We start from the raw sequence: 19,048 nt of genomic DNA, 5'->3' as shown, positions 1-19,048 counted from the left end.
TGGGTTATTCTACCTGTGTCAAATCTGTTTCTTCTCTGTTTCTCCTTCTCTTGGCTGCTGGTCTCGGCTTCTTCTCCTCCACATGGCCTTGCTCAGGAGGATCTCTTTCTTGTTGCCTCTTATCCAATTAACCTCTGCCCCATCCCAATCAATATTCATCCCTGTGGTGATCATGCCCTGAGAATGTTTCTCTTAACCAATCAGGTATAGTTCATGTCAGCAATGTTAGCCTTAGTTAATCACCTAAATTTTCGTATTCACAGTTCATGTCAGGAATGTTAGCCTTGGTTCATCATGTAATGTTCCGTGTATTCACCATGGTTCTATTTCCTCGTACCTGCAGGCTGCTACATCCTGTTGCCATTTATCTCAGAGAGGCCCCTACATTCCTGCCTTTGGCTCACACAACCAATCTTCAAGAACTTTAGTTTTTAGCTGCAGTAAGTGTTTTAAAGATTGTCATTATTTCCCAGAATCTTTCTCCCGTGGAATTAATTTATATTATGCCCTATTTCTCCATTTTCCTTCCTCACTATAACACAAAAGGGGTTTTAACAGAGTTCAGTGTTAATAATTTTACACCATCTTCTATTGAAGACCTCTGGTTATTCTCTTTCCCACGAGAGAAAACGTTCTCTCTGTTTCCTCTCTATCGAAATCTTTCACAATTTTAAAGACCTCTATTAGGTCACCCTTCAGCCTGCTATTTTTCAGGGGGAAGGGACTCAGTCTGTCAATCCTTTCCTCATATGTATTTCTGGTATCATCCTTGTAAATATTCTCTGCTCCCTCTCCAGGGTCTCTCTATTTGTTTTATAAAATGGTGACCAGAGCTGTACTCATTACTCTCAGTGTGGTCTGACCAGGGTTCCAGGCAGCTTTAGCAGAACTTCCCCACATTCCAATTCCATTCCTCAAGAAATAAAACCTAGTGCTCGATTTGCTCATTTTATGGCCTTGCTCTGAATGATACAATTATACTCAGAGATCTCTTAGTTCCTTTTTTCCACCCAGGCTCACACCTTCCAAGTAATAAATGACCTCCTCATTCTTCTGACCAAAATCTACTACCTCACATTTAACTGTGTTCAACTTCATTTTGTGTGCTCCTGAAATCAAGGGGCTGAGGGCAGTGGTGTGGTGTGGTGCTAATATCACTGCATCAGTAATCCCGAGATTCAGGCTAATCCTCTGGGGGCATGGGTTCAAATCCCATCACAGCAGTTGATGGAGTTTAAATTCAATTAATGAATCTGGAATTGAAAGCTAGTCTCAGTAATCGATAGTTGTAAAAATCCATCTGGTTCACTGATGCCCTTTAGGGAAGGAAATCTACCATCCTTACCTGGTCTGGCCTACATGTGACTCCAAACTCCCACAACAATGTAGTTGACTCTTGTGCTGAGCAACCCATCAGTTCAAGGGCAACAAGGAATGGGCAACAAATACTGGCCTTTCCAGTGACCCCCCCACATCCCATGAAAGAACAAAAATAAAATTCTGACCCCTTCAGCTCCCCACACCTACATCACTCCACTATTGGCAGAGGCGCTTTCACCCTGCTGAGGTCCTCGGGGCTTGAATTCCCTCACTAAACCTGTCTCCTTCTTACCTTTTCGACCCAGCTTTTGATTCTCTGTGAAGGGTCTCGGGACATTTTAATCTGTTCAAGGGTAAATCCAAGTTGTTGTTGTCACTGCCTTACATTGGGAGACTCCAGAATGTTACACAAACGCTTGGAAATTTTCAGACTGGAAACATCACTTTCAGTCAGGAACAGGTCGCAGTTTCACACCAATCTCTGATTTAACAGTTTGTTTGGTAAAATATCACCATCTAATAATCTTCATGAGATGTTAAGAAATTCATTGAATATTAATAGAAACAGCTCTCGTACTCTCTGTTACGAAGAAAGCTTCCACAGCAGCTTGCTGGGTGACAAACACAGGACAGGCCTGTTATCTCTACCAAGGACATCTCTCTATCAATGTCCCTGAAACAAGAGATCTCTAACCCTGATCAGGTTGGATCTGATGACCCACATGTAAACCAACTGTCTGAGTGAAGTTTAAACAGGCTCGAGAGGGAACATCATTTTGGACAGTAAAGGTTTTTTCAAACTGACCCATAACGATCTGGCTTCAGATTAACACCAAACACTTGGACTAGATCCAGAAGAATGAGAACAGAAGAGGCTGCCACATCAAGCTGCAGAGATCAGCTTCATCTGTCCGATCATCCAATCCAGGACCAGTAAAGCATCCAGAGGAGACTGTCACCTCCAGCCATGGAGATCAGCATCTCCCTGATCCGGGACCAGTAAACCATTCCGAGGAGACTGTCACCTCCAGCCACAGAGATCAGGATTGGTAAACCATTCTCAGCTGTTACAGGTTGTGTATCTTTTCTGAATATTTAACTGATGTATCGTATCTAAATGTTGCCTCTTAATAAAATGCTGAAAAATCACCAATGACTTCAACAGCTCCCTTTTTGGGTAATCTGTGACTTCTGGACTAAAATCTTACACTTTCCAGCATTCACACTTGCTCTTCTTGACTCCAAATACAGTTATAAAGGAGCCTTCTGTTCCATGCCTGGAGCTCTAAACTATGGAAGAGAGTGGCTGGGACACATTTCTTACACACCTCAGGATTAATACAGAGGTTAATACAGTGATTAATACTGGATGTGGCTAACAGTAGCAAAAACAGCAGAATCCAACTCCTGCAGACACTCGTGAATTCTCCGGTGTCTCAGTAGACGTTTTAAGTCAGTGAATCCATTTCCACACTCGGAGCAGGTGAACGGTCTCTCCACAGTGTGAATTTGCTGGTGTCTCAGCAGATCATTGCTGCTTTTGAAGCTCTCCTCACAGTCAGAACATTTAAAGGGTTTCATAGCAGAGTGAATACGCTGGTGTTTCAGCAGGTTGTATGACTGAGTAAATCCCTTCCCACATGCAGAGCAGGTGAACGGCCTCTCCCCAGTGTGAACTCGCTGGTGTACAGTGAGTTCAGATGATCGCCTGAACCCAGTCCCACAGTGACAGCATCTGAACGGTCTCTCGTCTGTGTGAACACGTTGATGGCATATCACTTCCCCAGAACTTTTAAAGCACTTCCCACAGTCTGGGCATTTAAAAGGTCTTTCATTTGTGAGGACTCGCTGGTGTTTCTGCAGGTTAGATGTAGCAGTGAATCCCTTCCCACATGGAGCAGGTGAATGACTTCTCCCCACTGTGAATGTGTTGGTGTCTGAGAAGATATTTTTTGCTTTTAAATTTCTTCTGACAGTCAGAACATTCAAAAGGTCTCTGATCAGTGTGAACATACTGGTGTGTCAGCAGGCTGGACGACTGAGTGAATCCCTTCCCACAATTGGAGCAGGTAAATGGTCTCTCCCCAGTGTGAGCGCGTCGATGAATTTCCAGTTCAGAAGGGTAACTGAAACCCTCCCCACAGTCCCCACATTTCCATGGTTTCTCCATAGTGTGGGTGCCTTTGTGTCTCTCCAGATTGGATGATCAGTTGAAGCCTCATCCACATACAGAATATGTGTGTGGTTTCTCTCCACTGTGAATGGGGTAATGTTTTACAGGTTGTTTAACTGGTTAAGACTCTTTCCACAGTCAATTCACTGGAACATGCTTACATGGGTGTGTGTGTCTTGGTGCTTTTCCAGTCACACTGATGCTTGAAATCTTTTCCCACGGGTAAACAGACAAACATTTCTCCTGCTACACTCAAAGGCGGATAATATTCAGGTCCTGATGAAACAAGTGGCTCTGTCAGATCTTGCTGTGATGTTTGGTTTGAGCTTTCCATTTTCAAATCCTCCCTTTCTGATATGCTGTAAAAGGAGTTTACAAAAGTTAGCGCTGTCAGGAAAGACCAGAAATTCAGAGTGAAAAATTCTAGTTTCTATGAAGCATTTTTTTCTCTCTTGGTTCCCCGAAGGTTTAACACCCTGTTTCACATACGTTCCCCTCTTATCTCCTGATGACTGGGATGCTGAAGTTCCACCAATTCTCTGTTCCCCAACAAGATGGCCAAACATGCACTCCGCTCGCTGAAGCAGCCCACCTTCATAAGATTGTGAGAAATAACAGCAGCAGAGGCCATTCGGCCCATCAAGCCTGCTCAGTGAGATCATGGCTGATTTGATTCTGGCCTTCACGCCACATTTCTCCTCGCACCCATAACCCATGACTGCCTTGTGGATCAAAAATTAATGCAGCTAACTCAGCCTTGAAAATGTGCAATGACCCAGCCTTCACTGATCTCTGGGGAAGTGAAATAAAAACAAAAAACTACTGCGGATGCTGGAAATCCAAAACAAAAACAGAATTACCTGGAAAAACTCAGCAGATCTGGCAGCCTCGGCGGAGAAGAAAAGAGTTGACGTTTCGAGTTCTGTTGAAGGGTCATGAGGACTCGAAACGTCAACTCTTTTCTTCTCCGCCGATGCTGCCAGACCTGCTGAGTTTTTCCAGGTAATTCTGTTTTTGTTCTGGGGAAGTGAATTCCATCTTACAATGCTGCACAGGCCAATGGGTCCCTGAGTCCCCGCCCACTGCCTCTTACCTCACCAAGATGGCCGCCCAAGAGCCCCCTCATTGAACAAGCCCCGCCTTCCTCTCCCATGATGGCGGCGGCCTGTTGCCCGGGTAATCGGATTCTCCTTTGCCTTCACCTATCACTGGCCTCCTATCCAGCTTCACCAGTCCCACGCCGCACCCCCCCCCACCGCCCCGCCCTTTAACATATATATTTCACCACATTTCTACTTCTCTTCAATTCTGAAGAAGAGTCATACGGACTCGAAATGTCAACTCTGTCTTTCTTTTCCCAGATGATGTCAGACCTGCCGAGTTTTTCCTGCAATTTTTGTTTTAATAACCCGGGTCTGTCACTGGGGAGGAAGCCCCGCCTCCCGGATCCGCCCCGCCCCGACTCGCAAGATGGCGGCCAGTGAGCCCGCTGTCCCCGGGCCTGTCACCGCGCGGTAAACGCGGGGTTTCGGGCCTCTTATTCGGGGTCTCAGGCCTACCCCAGAAGTTGATCCAGTTCCCAGTACAGCCGCGGTTTCCATTCCTACCCTGTGCTCACAATCTCCTCCCGCCTCCCAAACCGTCCGCTCCTCCTCACTCTGTCACCATGACTGACACTGAGCATGCTCAGAGCGCACACCCACACTGCACCTGCGCACTGGACTCCTATAGTCATTGATAGGGGATCTTCTGGAGCGCTGGCTGTTCTGGGTAAATGAGCCGCCATTGATAGGTTGAATTGCGGGCAGAGAATGTAATGTTTCGGCATCCCAATTAAGATCAGTTCGAGAGGCACAATACATTAAATAAACACTTTATTATGTAGAAACCCGAATGTCTGGACCCTCCTCCCTGATGCAATCTATGCAATCACCACCACATCCACTCGCAATTTCAGATTGGAAGAAGGTTCAAAGTGGTGATCCAACACCGTTATTCATAATTTACACTACTGACCGGGACTTGGGAACAATGAAAATATTGGCAGCTGATGCCAAACAGCATTTCTAACACTAATATAATACAAGAAGTCATTAGAACACCTGCAGACTGGCAGTTAAGTGGCAAATGAACTTCAACAACGAGGGGATGAATGGCCGACTCCTGCTCATTGCCCATATGTTCGTGTAATATGCAATGATGTACCTTGGGAGCAAAAATACAAACATTACCTAGACCTTAGTGAATAAGAAACTGAATGGAGAAGAAGAGAAATGCAATCTCTGGAAAGAGATGAATAATGAAAAACATTATTGCAAGTCAGGAAATCAATTCAAAATGTTCACAAAAGACCCGGATTTATTTCCAGGGGTACCAGATTAAGAAATAATTAAATATTGTTCAAATTGCTTAGGACCATGTAGGTATTTCTGGTCTCCATACAATTAAGTCAAATAAGCATTGGAGCTTCTGCACAAAGGATTTTTAAGGATAATATCCTAACTGAGCGATTACATTTATTGGGAAAATTAACAGGATAGGGCTTTGTTCTTTAGAAAAGTTAAGGCTTAGCGGTGACCTGCCAGAGGATTTTTTAAACTATGAATGGGTTGTACGGGGTAGAAGTGGAGCCAATGTTTCCATGTGGGGGGGAATCAAAAACCAGGACCATATGTACAAGATAGTTCCTAAAAAGACCAACAGGAAAATAAGGAGAAATGCCTTTAGTCAGAGAGTAGCTAGAAAGTGAAATTCACTACCACAGGAAGCAGTTGAGGTGAAGTAACTTAGTTGCTTTCAAAGGAAACTAGATGAGTACATGAGAGAAAGGAGATTTGAAAGAAAAGCTCGGTTCATCAGGACCTGAATATCATTGGCCATTGAATGCGGAAGGAGAAATGTTTGTCTGTTCTGTCTTTCAGAAAAGATTTCAACCATCAGCGTGACTGGAAAAGTACCCAGACGCACAAACATCCGAGTGAGAGTGTCCAAGTGCACGGACTGTGGAAAGAGCTTTAACCAGCTACGCAGCCTGAAAAAAAAATCACACCATTCACAGCGGGGAGAAAACGTGCACGTGTTCTGTGTGTGGACGAGGCTTCCATTGATCATTCAACCTGGAGAGACACGAGGACACTGGCATCATGGAGAAACCGTGGAAATGTGGCGACTGTGGGAAGGGCTTCAGATCCCCGTCCGTGCTGGAAATCCATTGACACAGTCACACCGGGGAGAGACCGTTCACCTGCTCCGTATGTGGGAAGGGATTCACTCAGTCATCCAGCTTACAAAAACACCAGAGAACTCACTCTGGGGAGAAACCATTCACCTGCTCCAAGTGTGGGAAGGGATTCAGTCAAGTAACCGACCTCACGTCACACCATCTTATTCATTCTGACATGAGACCTTTTAAATGTGCTGACTGTGAGAAGAGCTTTAAAAGCAAAAAGGTTTTGCTGATGCACCAACAAATTCACACTGAGGAGAGGCCGTTCACCTGCTCCGTGTGTGGGAAGGGATTCACTCAGTCATCCAGCCTGCTGAAACACCAGAGAACTCACGCTGGGGAGAGACCATTCACCTGCTCTGAGTGTGGGAAACGATTCACCATTTCAGCCCACCTTCTGAGACACCAGCGAGTTCACTCTGACATGAGACCTTTTAAATGTTCCGACTGTGGGAAGAGCTTTAAAGGCAAACTGTATCTGCAGATTCACCAGCGCACTCACACTGGAGAGAGGCCATTCACCTGCTCCGCCTGTGGGAAGGGATTCACTCAGATATCTACCCTGCTGAATCACAAGCGAGTTCACACTGGGGAGAGGCCATTCACCTGTTCCGTGTGTGCAAAGGGATTCACTCAGTTATCTCACTTGCAGAGACACCGACACACTCACACTGGGGAGAGACCATTCACCTGCTCCGTCTGTGGGAAGGGATTCACTTGTTCATCGTACCTGCTGAGACACCAGCAAGTTCATAAGTGACTGCAGGAGTTGGATTCTGCTGTTATTATGTGTTATGCTGTTACCATGTTCATTCTGACAGCTGGAGTTTCAGTTTATGTTAATAATCTCTGTAACTAGGTTGGAGCTTAATATTCTGGATATAGGTTAAATAAATCAGTTTTGTGTCAAACACAGTGTTCGAGTCCTTGATTTCTCTAAGATAAGAGGAGACTGATTGATATCCTGTTACCGCCTGTTTCATTTTTGGGCCTTTTCTCCTTTGTTAATGGAAACTTGTATTTATATAGCGCCTTTCACAACATCAGGATGTCCCAAAGTGCTTTACAGCCAATTAAGTTCTTTTGAAGCGTAGTCATTGCTGTAATGGAGAAAGTGCAGTCGCCAATTTATGCACAGCCACTTTCCACTAATAGAAATGTGACTTTAACCAGGTAATCTGTTCAGTGATATTTGTTGAGGGATAAATATGAAGCAGTACACCAGGGAGAACTCCCCTGCTCTTTGGAATAACACTATTGGAACTTTTACACCAACTGAGAGGGCAAATGGGGCCGTAGTTGAATGTCTCATCTGCAAGATGGGACCTCTGACAGTGCAGTGCTCCCTCAGTACTGCATCAAAATATCAACCTGGATTTTATGCTCATGTTTCTGGATGTGGATTTGAACTCACAACCCCCTAACTCAAATATAAGAATACAATCACTGAGCCACAACTAACACCTCATCATTACTCCAGATTATTTCAGTCCTCATGCCTTCGGTTACTCTCATGGACGAGTGGAAGATTTTACTCTGGGATTCACAGATTACCCAAAAAGTGGGTCGAAGTCCTAGGTGATCTTAAAGCATTTTATTAAGAAGCAACAGTTTAGATATGATACATCAGTTAAATAGGCAGAAAGAACATACAACCCGTAACAGGTGAGAATGGTTTACTGGTCCCTGTGTGGACAAATGGATGGAGATATGTGGTGGGGGAACCTGATCTCCATGGCTGGAGGTGACAGTCTCCTCGGGATGGTTTACTAGTCCTGGATCGGGGGGAAGCTGATCTCCATGGCTGGAGGTCGCAGTCTCCTCGGAATTTTTTCAAACGTTACAAATCACACCTGCACACTCACATCGGTATGTTAGTATCATGCCACATATGCTCCACCTGATACAAACCACTCCTGAACTTTCAGGTGATCTTATTGAAAGATCAAACGGGGCATCTGACTGAAGATCTTTGCTTATGGTTCTGATGCCTTGGGTAGTGGCCAGACTATCAAATGCAGTTTTCTTAACAGTTCAGAGGCAAGGATACAAACAAAGAAAGCTATCAATTTACTCATCCCATCGAAACTTCTCTGAGTTTCACTAGAATGTACATGGCTACCAGATTGATCTATTCTATTGAACTATACCCAAGGTAGGGAGAGGGGGTTATTCCAATTCCCATTTGGTGGTATAATTTACTCTATCTTTTATTCTATGTGGGGCATCGCATTAATTACCATTCTATCACATTCATGAGCCATGGAGGAACTTTGCCATCCAATTTAATATTCTCATAATATGGTGTAATTGGATCAGAGAAAGAAGTCGAGGTACTTGCAATCAGTTTGGAGATAACTCCCATTCTCAAGTACTTTGTCTTTAAAGATAACAAATGGGATAAAGCCAAATTTTTAGTTCAAAACATCACGTCATTGGAAAGGGTTAACTTTTCTGCATGTTTGCAAAAGCACAGAGCAAACATTCTCAAATGTGCACAATTGTGGAAACGTTACATAACTTCTTCAGATCAAACATAAATGAAACTACCATATTTTTCTAATCATTTTTTTTATCTTTGCCCAAATTTTATTCTTTTGTTTGATTCTCTGCAAGTATTTTTCCAAATGACTGTGTTAAAACTGAGGAAAAATAAAATTTAAAAAGTTAGCTTTTACTGTTAAACAAAAGATTCAACCTTCTTAGACCAACAAGAGTTAAAGGAGGTGGAGCTTCCCACTGGTTATGTTTCAACTCTGAAACATAACTTGAAACCTAAAGTGTTTCTTCCATGAAGCAAACCTTTCAATGCCTTTTACAATTGTACAAGTGCATTGTAATTCGTACTTAAAGATTTACTTTCACTGAGTAATTATAACGTTTCACTTCTCTCAGCACCTAAGTTGGTGGCATTTTCGCTTAAATGCCAATTGGTTCCAAATTTTTTAGCTTCTTCCTTGAAAGAATTTTTGAATCTTTGAGATTTGCGAGCAATGCCCTGCATTAACAATGACTGGACGGTGTTTCGAATGTATGGTATACTCTCAGCAGGGTAAGGACACTTCTTCATGGGAGGATGTATCAGTCTGCTAATATCTGCCGGTTTGGTCATGTCTCCACAACCATGTGAATGCACCTGGCACAGATTCGAGAACTGCCTGGACCTCAGGATCATCAGAGGTGACGGGTTCGTACTCCTCTGCAAAGCCTGATAAAACTTGGGGCACACCTTTCATGGGGTCAGGAGGAAGATCGTGGATTATTGATGGCCTTCATTATCAATAGTGCAGAATACCGGTCTTCCACTATCTGTCAGAGAGGGGAAACAACTCTGTGGGAGCCCTACTGAAGTCACTGGGAGTCTGGAGATATGTGCCTGGGGTACCTGATACACTGTGACAGCCAGCAAAACTCTGTTACTAATTCACCTAGTCTCTATCGCTGCCTCCGTTCTTTCCAGCCACTGATCAACAGGATCAGGACTCACCTGTGCAGGGGGAGGGGGAAAGCAGGACTCACTGTTAATGTCAGTCTCCTTACTGCACCTATCATGACAGTGACGGGCATAGTGGCCCAGGCGGTTACAATTAGGACAATGCACCGGGTCATCCCTTCCTGGCATGAAGTTCCTGGATGGTCCAGATTTCTGGCCAGGCAAGGGTCTTCCTCTTCGTGGGTGCTAGTGGAGTTATCACGGGTCTGTTCGTGGACCTATGGGAATGTTGAAACAACTTGTCCCAGGTCATTGCCATAGTGTCATAAACACCCCACATGCTACAGACTCATGGCTGGAGCCCTTTCAGAAAGAGATCCTTGAAGCTGATGGAGTGAGAACAGTTTACTGTCCCGGAGAACAAACAGATGGATGATGCAGAGTAAGTGCTGGGCTCTGTAGCTGATGGCAGCGGTCTCTTCTCAACAGTTTGCTGGTGTGTGCCAAAGTGTGGGTGTTGTACTGGAGCCAATATGGATCAGTATGGAATTTTCTTCCTAGTCAAAGAGATTTTTTTTTCCTCTCAAGAGCCTGTGTTAACCTTTACACAGTCATTGGGGAGGTGGTGGAGTAGTGGTATTGTCACTGGACTGGTATTCCAGAGTGCCAGATTAATGCACTGGGGACCTGGGTTTGAATCCCACCATGGCAGATGGTGAAATTTGAATTCATTAAAAAAAAACTGATGCCCATGAAATCATTGTCATAAAAAACTCATCTAGTTTACTAATGTTCTTTAGGGAAGGAAATCTGCTGTCCTTATCTGGTCTGGCCTACATGTGACCCCAGACCCACAGTGATGTGGTTGATTCTTAAAATGCCCTCTGAACAAGGGCAATAAATGCTGGCTGAGCCAGCGACGTCTCCATCCTATGAATGAATTGAATTTAAAAAAAACAGACAGCTGCTTTACATCTGGGTCATGGGATCCAGTTGTATCAGGGTTAGAAATGTCTTGCTTCAGGGCCTGTGCTAGAGACATGTCCTCAGACAACAGCCCTATCCATGCTTGTCAGCACCAAGCTGCTATGGAGTCTTTTTTCATAAGAAAGAGAGTTATTTCTACAATAGTCAACAACTTACTTAAGATTTCTTACGGTTAATAGATGGTGATTTCCTACAGCCCGTGACATGGATTGGACTTGTCTCCATTCCCACTCGAGGGATTTCTGTACCAGACGGGAGGGGTAATATTTGGGGACTCTTGATTCTCCACCAATTCTCATTCCCCTTCTTTCTGGTGGATAATGGAGTTGTCACTGTGTGTAATATGTATGTCAGTAAGAATTGTCAGCAAGGATTAATCAGCACTTTCTAAATGGAGATGTTAATCAGTGAAACCTTTCAGTCACTGAATTGTAGAGTTCGTACCAAAGATCAATTTAGGATTGAAGAAAAAGTTCATAATATTGTTCTGAACTAACGACTAATGCAAGTTCCTGAACTACAGGGAAGGTCACAGACAGCAGTTCTTAAAAATTGCAGCCCCTAGAACACAATTAGCTACAGTTACAAATACTAAGATCAAGCCCAGTTACCGGGGGTATTAACTTCAGCAGAACCAAAGCTGAACTGTCAGAATGATTCAGTCCTGGATGTGATTAACAGAATAATCCAGTCCCTGCAGTCATTTGTGAACTCGCTGGTGTGCCAAAAGTTTGGATGAATTAATGAATCCCTTCCCACACTTGGAGCAGGTGAACGGCCTCTCCCCAGTGTGAACTCGCTGGTGTGTCAGTAGGTTTGATGACTTAGTGAATCCCTTCCCACACTCGGAGCAGGTGAACGGCCTCTTCCCAGTGTGAACTCGTTGGTGTGCAATGAGGTGTGATGAACTCCTGAACCTCTTTCCGCAGTAAGTGCAGCTGAACGGTCTCTCCTCAGTGTGAGTTTGTTGATGTGACAGGAGGCAGGATGAATCAGTAAATCCTTTTCCACACACGGAGCAGATGAACGGTCTCTCCCCAGTGTGAACTCGCTGGTGTATCAGCAGGTGGGATGACCGTGTGAATCCCTTGCTACACACAGTGCAGGTGAATGGCCTCTCCCCAGTGTGAATTCGCTGGTGTGTCAGCAGGTTGGATGACTTAGTGAATCCCTTCCCACACACAGAGCAGGTGAACGGCCTTTCCCCTGTGTGAACTCGCCGGTGTGTAATGAGAGTGCCTGACTGCCTGAAGCTCTTTCCACAGAAAGTGCAGCTGAATGGCTTCTCCTGAGTGTGAATGAGTTGGTGTGACTGGAGACTGGATAATTCTGTGAATCCCTTCCCGCACACAGAGCAGGTGAATGGTCTCTCCCCTGTGTGACTGCGTCGATGAGTTTCTAGCGTGGATGGGCATTTGAATCCCCTCCCACAGTCCCCACATTTCCACGGATTCCCCATTGTGCCGGTATCCTTGTGTTTCTCGAGGCTGAATGATCAGTTGAAGTCTCATCCACATAAAGAACACGTTTATGGTTTCTCCCCACTACAAACAATGTGATGCTTTCTCAGGCTGTGTAACCGGTTAAAGATCTTTCTACAGTCAGTGCACTGGAACACTCTCACTCGGGTGTGTGAGTCTTGCCGCTTTTTTAGTCACACAAATGTTTGAAATCTTCCCCCTCCCCGACTGAAGAGACAAATATTTATCCTTCCACATTCGAAGGCCGATGATGCTCAGGTTCAAATGAATTGAGTGACTCTGTCAGATCTTGACGTGATGTTTGCTTCAAGTTTCCCATCTGCAAACCCTCATCTAACCTGTAAAAGGAGTTTGCAAAGGTCATCACTGTCAGTCCAGGACAGAATTCAGAAAAGACAATTCTACTTTCGATGGAACATATTTTCCTCTCTTGTTCCCCCAAAGCTGTAAATCCCCATCCCACACACTCTCCCTCCTCCCTGGGCTGAAATCCAAACCCATCTCACCATCTCCACCATTTCTTTCCTCCACTCCCAGTTTTCTCCCTCCCTCTCCTCTGCCTGGGTTCAGTTCTCCAGCTCCTGTCTGCAGACTGACAATAAAATCAATGAGTCTTATTGGGGGTTCGGGGCCTCCAGCGGGTGTTTCTGAATCCTCCCCGCCCACCTCCCAGGGTTTCCTTCCTTCCCACAGATCAGATCCTCATTGATTTGAGCGCAAAGTGTAACCTCTTATTTATTGTCCCCCCTCCCCCATCCTCTGATGTGAACCATCCTCCACTCGCTGACCCAGGATGGCGGCCGTTAACCTGGGCCTGTTCCCGGGAGGGAGAAGCCCCGCAGCTGCAAACCAGGAGCTGATAATTATTCCTCAGGGTTTGTGGATCCACAAAGTGTTTCCAAATCCTCCCACCCACCGCCTCGCTCTGACTCCGCTTCTCCGGGACAAGCAGGCGCCTCTACCCGCAAGGCCATCAATCGCACTGCGCATGCTCCAGACTTCCCGACACTGCGCCTGCGCACTGCTATCCGGCCTCAACAGCCGCACTGCGCATGCTCCATCTCACTGCTCGGGTGATTCATGGGAACAATGGGTGCGCTGGAGGACGATGTGCACAAGGAATTTGTGTACTACCTGAGGATAATAGTCAGGGGAAAGGAAGGGATCTGGAAAACAACAGACACTGCATGTTCTTACTAAATAAGTGGGGTCTGGTTGCACAGATGTCAGGTTTTACACATCACTCACACACACAGACACCCACTCACATACTCACAGGCACACATGGGGGCACTACCTGATCGATCAGGCAAATAACATTTTGCCTCACACCAATCAACCCGAATAATACCGGGGAGGAGGGCCACAATGTTCCAGAAATTCAACTAAACATGACCCTGCAGGGACTGCGAGAAGTTTTGGCCATCCAATTCAACCCTTGTGTTACTGCAGCTGTACAGTGAGACCACACCTGGAGTATTGTGTGTAGTTTTTGTCTCCTTACCTAAGAAAGGATATACTTTTCAAAGATGGAGTGCAGTGAAGGTTCACCAGACTGATTCCTGTGATGGCAGGATTGTCGAATGAGTAGAGATTGGGCCGACTAGGCCTGTATTCACTGCAGTTTAGAAGAATGAGAGGTGATCTCATTGAAACGAGTAAAATTCTGACAGGGCTGGACAGGCTGGATGCAGGGATGATGTCGCCTCTTGCTGGGGGGGTCTAGAACAAGGGGTCACAATATCAGGATACGGGGTAGGACATTTAGAACTGACATGAGTAGAAACCTCTTCAAGCAGAGAGCGGTGAACCGAAGGCTGTGGAGGTCTAGTCACTGAATATATTTAAGAAGGAAATGCTTAGGTTTCTAGACTCTAAAGGCATCAAGGGGTATGGGGAGAGAGTGGAATTATGGCGTTGAGACAGAGGATCAGCCATGATCACAGAATCACAGTGCAGAAGAGGCCCTTCAGCCCATCAAGTCTGCACCATCACATGAGAAACATCTGACCTACCTACCTAATCCCATTTACCAGCACTTGGCCCAGAGCCTTGAATGGTATGACGTGCCAAGTGCTCATCCAGGTACTTTTTAAAGGATGTGAGGCAACCCGCCTCCACCACCCTCCCAGGCAGTGCATTCCAGACTGTCACCACCCTCTGGGTAAAAAAGTTTTTCCTCACATACCCCCTAAACCACCTGCCCCTCACCTTGAACTTATGCCCCCTTGTGACTGACCCTTCAAATAAGGGGAACAGCTGCTCCCTATCCACCCTGTCCATGTCCCTCATAATCTTGTGCACCTCGATCAGGTCGCCCCTTAGTCTTCTCTCCTCCAACGAAAACAACCCAAATCTATCCGACCTCTCTTCATAACTTAAATGTTTCATCCCAGGCAACATCCTGGTGAATCTCCTCTGCACCCCGTCCAGTGCAATCACATCCTTCCTATAATGTGGTGAGAAGAACTGCACACAGTACTCCAGCTGTGGCCTCACCAAGGTTCTATACAACTCCAACATGACCTCCCTACTTTTTTAATCTATGCCTCGATTGATAAAGGCAAGTGTTCCATATGCCTTTTTCACCACCCCACTAACGTGCCCCTCTGCCTTCAGAGATCGATTGACACACACGTCAAAGTCCCTTTGTTCCTCAGAACCTCCTAGTGCCATGCCGTTCATTGAATACTTCCTTGTCAAATTACTCCTTTCAAAGTGTATCATCTCACACTTTTCAGGTTTAAATTCCATCTGCCATTTATCTGCCCATTTGACCATCCCATCTATATCTTCCTGTCACCCAAGACACTCAACCTCACTGTTAACCACCCGGCCAATCTTTATGTCATCCGCAAACTTACTAATCCTACCCTCCACATAGTTATCTATGTCATTTATATAAATGAAAAATAATAGGGGACCGAGCACTGATCCCTGTGGTATGCCACTGGACACTGGCTTCCAGTCACAAAAGCATCCTTCTGTCATCACCCTCTGCCTCCTACAACTAAGCGAATTTTGAATCCACCTTATCAAATTACCCTGTATCCCATGTGCATTTGCCTTCTTTCTAAGTCTCCCATGTGGGACCTTGTCAAAGGCTTTGCTCAAATCCATATAAACTACATCAACTACACTACCCTCATCTACCTGCTCAAAAACTTCAATCAAATTTGTTAGGCATGACCTCCCTCTGACAAAGCAATGCTGACTATCCCTGATCAAACCTTGCCTCTCCAAATTGGAGATAGATTCTCTCCTTCAGAATTTTCTCCAACAGTTTCCCAACCACTGACGTGAGACTCACTGGCCTGTATTTCCCTGGCTTATCTCTACAACCCTTCTTAAATTGCGGAACCATATTGGCTGTTCTCCAATCCTCTGGCACCTCCCCCGTGACCAGAGAGGAATTAAAAATTTGTGTCAGAGTCCCTGTGATCTCCTCCCTTGCCTCCCTTAGCAGTCTGGGACATAAATCATCCAGACCTGGAGATTTGTCCACTTTTAAGCCTGCCAACATCTCCAATACCTTGTCACTCCCTATATCAATTTGCTTAAGGACCTCACAGTCTCTCTCCCCAAGTTCAATACCTTCATCCTCATTCTCTTGGGTGAAGATGGACATGAAGTATTCATTCAACACTCTAGCGATGTCCTCTGGCTCCACCCATAGATTGCCCCCTTTGTCCCTTATGAGACCTATTCTTTTCCCTGATCATATTGAATGGTGGAGCAGGCTTGAACGGCTGAATGACCTTCTCCTTCTTCTATTTTCTATGTTTCTCTGAACTTTAAATCAATATTGAAGAACACCTGGGACAGAAGCAAACGCAAATTGTTAACAATGAGCTGTCTATTGCCACCCTGGGTTATCAGCCCTGGTGGGAGATAGTATAGAACACAGGACAACATCCTTGGTAAATTGCAGCCTCTACTTTCCACTTGGCAGTACACATGATGCTAATTCCCTTTCCATTGATGGTCTCGGTGAAGGTCAGTACACAGAGCAGAATGGATGGAAAGATCACGGCAAACTCCTTGTAAATCTAACCCTCTCATTTCGGTTTTGTAGCCATCTATCCACCCATTCTGCTTCCTGGTCCTTCACTCCACACAGCATCTTGGTCACCTTGTAGATTGTACATGCTGTTGTGGATAACAAGCTAGTTACAAAACAGAAAACAGAGAGAAGAGGTTAAGAGTAGCTACTCAGACTGGTAAAAGGTGGGACGTGATGTTCCACAGGGAGAAATGCTGGGACCACTGTTATTCAGAATTTATATAAACGATTTGGACTCAGAAATCAGAGCTCCAATTTTAAAACTTGGGAGCAGAATTACAGTAAATCACAGGTAAGAATTCGCAATTAACAAATATTTGTAGCATAGTTCATTAAAGCTTTAATTCGTTAGCTGACTGAACAATGACACGATGAAGTAATTAAGTGATATATTTATTAATTTATTGATTAGTAAATTGCGGGGTAGAGCTAAACCTGCGGAAGACTGCAATAAAATCCTGGTATATAACATCAATAAAATAAGGAATTTATGGAAACACGCTGTAAGTCCTTCTGTATCTGAAGATCAAATGAATGTTGTATAATTGTACCAGCAGTTAACAGATTTTTACACCAATCTCTGATTTAACAACACATTTTCAGTCTTCCTGACTCAGGTTGAACAATCACATTTGTAAAGGAGCCATCTGCTCTGTGCCTCAGAGCTTTGAAACACGATTGTTACAAAGCAGATATCAGAGGGTTAGACTAACAGGGAGTTTATGATTTTCAATGCATTTTTGTATGTGACCTTTGACTCCACACTACCTGGCTTTGGTCACCATTAGGCTGTGCATACTGCATAGAAGTGGCTGGAACGCATTTCTTGAGAGACAAGAAAGACGAAAGTGGCATTTGTCCCTCTCATTCTGACACTGAAGGATCGTGTTCAGGCTGAAATTCTGTTCCTGTCGTATGATCCTCCCTCAGGTTACCCTTACTGAGCTGCAACCAGGTGATGCTAAACACTCAGGTGTGAAAGACAAAAATCTACATAAAATGTATTTAAAATAAAGCTTGACAACGATTTGACATTTACCCAGAATATTAAACAGTAGCCCAATTATGTGGTTTATTAACATCAGCAGAAACAAACACCAATTGTCAGCATGAAAGGATTCAATCATGAACATGATTAACAGCAGCAACAACGGCAGAATCCAACCCCGACAGTCACTTATGAACTCGCTGATATGACAGCCAGGAGCATGACTGAGTGAATCCCCTCCCACACACGGAGCAGGTGAACGGCCACTGTCCACTGTGTGTTTGCTGGCATCTCTGAAAGTTCAATGAATGGCTGATTGCCTTCCCACACACAGAGCAAACGACTGAACTCTGCTCAGTGTGAATGTACTGGTGTCTCAGAAGGTTGGATGAATTAATGATTCCCTTCCCACACACAGAGCAGGTGAATGGCCTCCCCCCCAGTGTGACTGCGTCGATGAATTTCCAGCTTTGATGGGGAAACAAACCCCTTCCCACAGTCCCCACATTTCCACAGTTTATCCGTGGTGCCGGTGTCCTCGTGGCTGTCCATGTTGGATGATCAGTTCAAACCTCATCTACACAAAGTTTCTCCCCACTGTGAAAGGTGCGATGCTTTTTCAGGCTGTGCAATTGTTCAAAACATTCTCCTTCTATATTGAAGATTCAATGATATCCAGCGCCTGATGTATTGAGTGAATCTGTCAGATTTTGATGAGGTGTTTGGTTTGAGTTTCCCACCTGCAAATCCTTCCAAATGACTATCATATAATAGGAGTTTACAAAAGTCAGTGCAGGATGGAAATTCAGAACAATGAAATCCAGTTTATTTCCTTGTCATAATTTGATCACGGGATGTGGGCGTCACTGGCAAGGCCAGCGTTTGTTGTCCATCCCAAATTGTCCTTGGAAGTTGATGGTGAGCCATCGTTGCAGTCCACATGGTGTAGATGTTTCTAGGAAGGGAGTTCCAGGATTTGGACCCAGTGATGCCGAAGCAACGCTGATATATTTCCAAGTCTGACTTATGGCAGAGGAAAGATTATTGATGAATAGGCCTCGGCACTACCCTGAGGAACTTTGCAGCAAGTCTTGGCACTGAGATGATTGACCTCCAATAACCACAACGTTCTCCTTCGTGCAACGTATTATTTCAGGCAGAACTTTCCATCCCGGTTCCCATTGAATTCAGTTTTACTGGGACCCTCGATCCCACTCAGTCAAATGCTGTCCTGATGTTAAGGGCAGCCAATCTCAACTCACCTCAAGAATTCAGCTCTTTTGTCCATGTTTGTCCCAAGGCTGTAATGAGATCTAGAGCTGCGTGGCCCTGGAGGAACCCAAACTGCACATCTGTGAGTGGATTTTTGGGGAGGAA

The 19,048-nt window shown here is 45.0% G+C and overlaps 2 protein-coding genes across 2 annotated transcripts in view; one reads left to right on the top strand and one right to left on the bottom strand.

Moving 5' to 3' along the window:
* Positions 1 to 2,679: 2,679 nt before the first annotated feature.
* On the bottom strand, positions 2,680 to 12,707 carry LOC144676700 (uncharacterized). The gene is made up of 3 exons (XM_078537051.1): positions 11,844 to 12,707; positions 3,297 to 3,491; positions 2,680 to 3,214 (listed from the first exon to the last, which is right to left on the bottom strand). Exons 1-3 carry the CDS (start codon positions 12,596 to 12,598, stop codon positions 2,680 to 2,682), a joined length of 1,485 nt encoding a protein of 494 aa, XP_078393177.1. The 5' UTR covers positions 12,599 to 12,707.
* Positions 6,464 to 19,048, top strand: part of LOC144676698 (uncharacterized) — a 27,064-nt gene continuing 14,479 nt past the window's right edge. Inside the window, exon 1 of the mRNA XM_078537048.1 lies at positions 6,464 to 7,510. Within this exon, the coding sequence (XP_078393174.1) occupies positions 6,892 to 7,479 (588 nt within the window). The 5' untranslated portion in view covers positions 6,464 to 6,891 and the 3' untranslated portion in view covers positions 7,480 to 7,510. The remainder of the gene's footprint in view (positions 7,511 to 19,048) is intronic.

This window comes from Cetorhinus maximus, unplaced genomic scaffold (genome assembly GCF_964194155.1).
Source record: "Cetorhinus maximus unplaced genomic scaffold, sCetMax3.hap1.1 HAP1_SCAFFOLD_1828, whole genome shotgun sequence".
NCBI classification, from domain to species: domain Eukaryota; kingdom Metazoa; phylum Chordata; class Chondrichthyes; order Lamniformes; family Cetorhinidae; genus Cetorhinus; species Cetorhinus maximus.
Note: the sequence above shows the minus strand (reverse complement) of the source record. Positions and strands in the feature narration are given on the sequence as shown.

Coding starts and splice junctions, on each gene's coding strand:
- LOC144676700 (XM_078537051.1), bottom strand. CDS start 12,598: ATGGGGAATCCGTGGAAATGTGGGGACTGTGGGAGGGGATTCAAATGC. Junction 3,492..11,843: donor GCACACCAGCGAGTTCACAA/ATGACTGCAGGG, acceptor AGGCACCCACAC/TATGGAGAAACCATGGAAAT. Junction 3,215..3,296: donor AGACCTTTTGAATGTTCTGA/CTGTCAGAAGAA, acceptor TTCACCTGCTCC/ATGTGGGAAGGGATTCACTG.